At 32.8% G+C, this 5863-nt stretch overlaps 1 protein-coding gene across 2 annotated transcripts; it reads right to left on the bottom strand.

The window, feature by feature from the left end:
- Positions 1 to 294: 294 nt before the first annotated feature.
- On the bottom strand, positions 295 to 5160 carry LOC130797775 (gamma-glutamylcyclotransferase 2-1). 2 transcript variants are annotated; one of them, XM_057660521.1, is made up of 9 exons: positions 4132 to 5160; positions 2255 to 2373; positions 2095 to 2171; positions 1848 to 1904; positions 1710 to 1766; positions 1585 to 1625; positions 1414 to 1485; positions 1246 to 1325; positions 295 to 734 (listed from the first exon to the last, which is right to left on the bottom strand). In XM_057660521.1, exons 2-9 carry the CDS (start codon positions 2361 to 2363, stop codon positions 562 to 564), a joined length of 666 nt encoding a protein of 221 aa, XP_057516504.1. In that variant the 5' UTR covers positions 2364 to 2373; positions 4132 to 5160; the 3' UTR covers positions 295 to 561. The 2 variants fall into 2 exon arrangements, with proteins under 2 accessions (XP_057516504.1, XP_057516505.1); XM_057660522.1 differs by having other exon boundaries at positions 2255 to 5160.
- Between the last annotated feature and the right edge of the window lie 703 nt (positions 5161 to 5863).

The raw sequence follows: 5863 nt of genomic DNA on the forward strand, positions 1-5863 counted from the left end.
GAAAGTGTTTGGAGTTGGAGGATTGAGTTGCGGATTTAATTGTGCATTTCCCAAAAAGAGCGATGGAGGTTGATTGCAAATACATTTATTGACCCGCATCCAATCCAGCCCAACCCGTCCATTATCCGAGGCTAGAGATTGTTGTTGAATTTCCTTCTCATATATGGCGTCCGTCAACCCTTACGCTCTAACAATGCTCCTTTCTTGTAGTTTTGTGTTTGGAGATTGGTTGCAAGTTAAAGCACATTTTTTTTTTTTTGTTTTTTTACAATAAAAAATACTAGGACCAGAACATTATAGAAGTAAATTTTATTAGCCCAATGGGTCAGAACACAGAACAGTGATTGTCAATTGTCTTACATAATTGCCTCGTTGCAGTCAAAGCAAAAGGTTAACGAGCTCAAGCTAAGACTACAAATACATCTCTATTCCAATCAGGAATAACCGTGTGAGGTAATTACTCATTGCCTAGATTAAGAGATTAGGAGGGCATCAGTAAACAGATATTAGAGGTACTTTATCTTCCTAAACTCTAATATTCTTCCATAACTATGTCTTTTATCACGAGTCCAACACGACGGTTTCTTGGCGAGGGAGAAGTTGGAGGGATGGAATATGATCTTTGACAACATGAGGAGCTGCAACCAGGTTTTTCTCTTTGGTTGCTGACTTCACGACATCAAGCACCTTCCTCACCTCGTTTGCTAGCTCTATTACGTAATCATCCTCGTGGCCTGTCCAAGTAGCATAAGGAAAGTCAGTTCAGGACTTTGGTTCTAAATAACCAAGACATGTTACATAAATAAAAATGCTACAGTTGTACAAAAATGAAACAATTTTAGTCCTCTGTTGTTCATTCGTTCATTCATCCATCCATCTGTCGGTGCACTTGTATATATGAGCGTATTCGTGTTGACATGCAAGCATAGCATTTATGTGACAATGTAAATACCAGCACTATGGATATATGAATGCATATCGTGTATAAAATCGTAAATGTAGGCAGCAATATGTTTTCCTAGCAGCATAAATACCCTTATATGTGAATGAGGGTTTACTATACCGAACAATTTACTCCTCATACATAAACAGATGACGGGAAAAACCGAAAACAGTGAATTCCTATCTTCATGGATCAATGACTCAGTGAATCAAGCTGAATGTTTTTGCAACCATAAAAAGAAAAGAAGTAACAAGTGCAAACCACAGATAAGTAATGTAAATTCAGTACATTAAGGAGTTTACCTATAGCATGCATGGCTTTTTCAAGCAAGAAAACATAATCTCTGTTGTTACCACATGGCCCAAAAGCAGTTGCAATTTGCCTGCATCATGAAATATACTCCTTGAGCACATGCTGAGAACCAATTTACCCAACTAATATTGTAAAGTTAACAAGGAAAAGGCCCTCACCAGGCCATTTTATCCATTGGAGCTGGACCCAGATAATATTTGTTCGATACGGTATCAGGAGTGGACATGAAGCTGCACAATAGAGAATAAATATAAATATTTGGAGGAAGAATAGATAGTTTGTAATAATTAGAAGTGGCATTCACGGGAAGAAAATTAAATGTAACTTACACAATTACATCAGTGACTAGAGGCTCAAGATCATCCCCTTCCTGAAACCACAGAAAGTGTATACATTAGAACCCACAAACCTGTGCAGATGCAATCGACAAAAACGTAATCGGTTTATTTCTTACCTTGTAGAAATCAACAGTTATTTTGTGATCATATTCACACTCCCTGCGCTCAAGATACTGCAAACAAGGATAAGTTGGTCAGGACATGAACATTTGACAAGGAGAAAGATGGGGTAGCTATAAGAAAGCATTAATTACCTGCATTGCGGCTGATTCTATTTCAGGACCCCCTTTTACACAATAAGCAGCACCCCACTGCAAAACAGAACAAATGATAAAATTAATATATCTATACACATCGACAACATTACATTGCTCTAATGCTATTAATGATAATCAATTAAGATAAACACAAAATACAAAAAGAAAATTCTAGAACTTGTGCAATAGTTCTAAATCATTCACGCTAGATGTCACAGAACAGTTTGTTGCAAATTCAACTTACACATAACGATCCTTCGCTGTATTCTAACGTACATGTTCTGGCTGGGTGTTCAGGCGTGCCCCGGTGGTCAATGCATGCTGGCAAACAAAGGCGTTCTTGTAAGCATAATTACAAAGCATAGTCTATCCCACAAAATTTCAGAGCGCAACAGATATCTTACCAAGATCAAAAACCCGTCTGTAGTCTTTGATATAACCGATCACTTTCTCATCGTATTCAAAACCTGGGTTCCACACCAATGAACCATAGCCAAAAATCCAGAAAACCATGACTGAAGATCTGAAACAAAGTACAATTAACTTGTTCACTAAAAGTAATGAAGCAGGATGAATGTGGGACTTCAAAATCCTATTCCTTTGTGGAACTTAAAAATCCTATTCCTTTCTTGTTTTATTTCACATAGATTGATGAAGACAAGGAAGAGGATCTAACAAACAATAAGCCCCAATTTGCATAGGTGTTTAAGAAGTAGGACTACTTATATTATAGCAAACAGCTGTATAAAGATGTCAAAATCGGTGGGTAACTTTACCGCGTCAATAAGACACGTTCAAATATGTCCACAGCACATATTGAAGGACCAACTGGACCACAAAACATGTGACCAATTGGACATCTCATTCTGCACATATTTTGTTATCCTTTTAATATTGTGACATTAATGATTACACCTATATTCTATGCGTAGCACTAGTATGATAATAGTTCTTTTTTATACAATACCATTTGTTCCCTTTTCATACTAATTCCTCAAGTCATCTACCAAACCCCAATAAACAAAGAAACAAAAACAATATTCACTGGTATTATCACTACAAAAGGACAACTCCTAATAAAAAACTAATTGACTCCTTTGTGAAAACCGTATAAAATAAGAGAGGCAAATTTGATAATCAGTCCAACAATATAGTCCCCAAGCCCATCCTCTAATGATCCGACTACATGATTTGACAAAAACTTACAAGAAAAAAGTACAATCAAATTTTTTATTACAATATAAAAAGTATGTCGTTTTTTGCGTTAAATATAAGCAATATAGAAGGTTTCTACAAAATAAAATTGGGAACTCTTTACAGCATCAAGGGTCAATCAAAGTACTCAAGATTTTGCCCTTGCCCTTTAATGTTTCTTTAAGTAATTCTATATTCTAATTATCTAATATTATTCGGTGGCTCGAGGAACTAAAAATTATGTGGCGACCAATTACTTGTAAGTTAATACCATGAAGACTAAACTTATTAAGTTTTAATACAGACAAAGGGAGCACATCAATTTATTTTGATACTATCACTAAACATAAGTTTTTAAAACTAAAATATGTGAATGGATATAGGGAGAGGGGAGTATTAGTAACATGACTAACATCCAAGTGGAAGTGTCAAATGCAACCTCGAACAATCTTATCTATAAAAAGTAGCCCCACAACACAAAAACAGGTGGTTCTGCACTTCTGCACCTAGCAACAGCTGGTCACGTGACTCGAATAGTACTGTTAACACTCACCACCGTTTGTCTTAATAAGATTATAATAATCTCATCTCAGCAGGGATATTAAACAAATGAAAACGTAATTTCAATCAGCAACCCACCTAATGAAGGAAGCCCCTTTTTAATTACATAAATCATGAGTGGTTTGGTCAGATACTGGGGTTCGGTTAGGCAATCTATCAAAAAGTTAAACGATATACTTATACAATACACCAATTAATTAGCAATTAGGAGTAGCTCAAAAATCAATAATCAGACTAAAATAAATTAAGATGGGAAAAACTTTTTATAATGGGAAGGTGAGAAAAAACCTAGGAAAATCAATAGAATTGAAAGAAAACACGAGCATTTGCAGAATATGAAAATTTGCTGAACTTTCACTATTATAGATCATCAAGTTCAAAAACTCAAATTTCTACTTTAAATCCATTCCAGTTCTTCCATCCAAAAAGCTCCGCAACAATGATAACAAACAAAAGCCAGATTCGAAAAAATGAAATCCTAAATAAAGGAAGTTGAAATTGCAAAGAATACGAAGAATAAATATACCTGTATACGCTGAAAATACAATGCGATCAAATCGAAAATATATCTCAACAATCTGCAATCTAAGCGATGAGAGAGAGATAAACAGAGAAAAGCAGAAAACCCTAATTTAATCGTTTTAGAAATTTATCTCCGTGAAGCTCAAGAGTAGAGTTTTCTCTCTCTGGAAAGATGATGCCCCTTTCTCTCTCTACAACTGAACGCGGCGCTTTTGATGGGAGGGAGGAAAAACGCTTGGGTGAAATACTATTTATAAGTAGAAATCTTTTTGTTATCCCAAAAAAAAAAAAATAGAAATCTTTTTGTGGCAATATTTCTAAAATAAAAAATACAATGTAATGTGCATAGCAGCATTAGGTATTCATTCCAACGGAATCCATTTTAAATCAAATTTTTTGGTTGGTTTAATTACAAAATCGAGTGAATAACAAATTTTGATACCTTTATAATCGAGGAGCTCAAAACAAATTCAAAGGTTTGATATTTTCTCGATTTTATAATCGAATCTAATTTAACTCGACTTTAAAATTATATAGATATTAATTCGGACACGATACGTAATTTTAAACCAACTCGAAACATCTAACTCGAAAAGGTAGATTTTCTAATCTAGAGATTAGAGAATAGAAATACGCCAAGAAAAGGAAATTAAGTGGAGTAATTAAAGATTGCGTTTCAAAATTAAAAAAAAAAAAAAAAAAAAGGATATTCTGGCACTGATTCTCACATTGGTAGCTTTAAGTTTGGTACGCTTGGGAAATACTTAAAAAAATAAAATGAATAGTTGAATCTGAAAATATGGCATGGGAATCACCATTCTCTCTTAAAAATATTTCGAATCCTCTTATTTGATGTTGGATTTTGATGTATATAGACGTTGTGTTTGATTAGATACATTATGAGCTTATTTATAAAAATACCTTTTTAATAATAGCTACGAAATTCTTTTATCCTTTCTTCAAATTAATTTTGCATCTTATGAAAGTTTTGATATATTTGTGCCACATTTTATACACTCATTTAATTATATATAGAGTACTTAAAAATAAAAATTTGCTATTAGAGTTTAAAATTATGAATAGTTGACGAATCTATAGTGAAAATAAACGTGATAACTAGCATGTTGAAGTCACAACTCTCACATTTTTAAAAATGTAACGAATAATTCTTCCTTGTAATTTTTAAATTACTAAAAAACAAATCATCATAAATCACCGAAGATTAGAAGAGAATGAATATGGTTTTTTCATTTATTTTTGGCACAAGAATTAAAAATAAAAACATTTCTAAAAATATAAGGCGTAATAATTCTTACTTCTATAGTATTCTTTTTGTATTTTATTGTTAATATTTTAGCTACTTTATAAACAAAATTAGTAACTCTTATTATTTAGAGAATTAAACAACTTAAATTATATCTGAATATAACTTAAAATTAATATTATTCGTATATATGAAATGGCAATACCCGCTTTAGTAATCCACATAATGAAGCTAGGATAGGATGTTATTGTTGGTAGGATAAATGCAATAGCAATAGATTCAATGAACTTGGACATTCACATACTAATATTGTGCCGGAGTTTCGCATTTTCCTTGTTCGTAATAAAAATATTCTGTTAATTTTGTCAAATATAATACTTATTCATTCTGAAATACTTGTTATAATACGATTATTAAAAATATTTATTGTTTAAACTTATTTTATATACTGCAGTATAAATATGTAAAAAAA

The sequence above is a fragment of the Amaranthus tricolor genome, chromosome 13 (assembly GCF_026212465.1).
Source record: "Amaranthus tricolor cultivar Red isolate AtriRed21 chromosome 13, ASM2621246v1, whole genome shotgun sequence".
Taxonomy (NCBI): domain Eukaryota; kingdom Viridiplantae; phylum Streptophyta; class Magnoliopsida; order Caryophyllales; family Amaranthaceae; genus Amaranthus; species Amaranthus tricolor.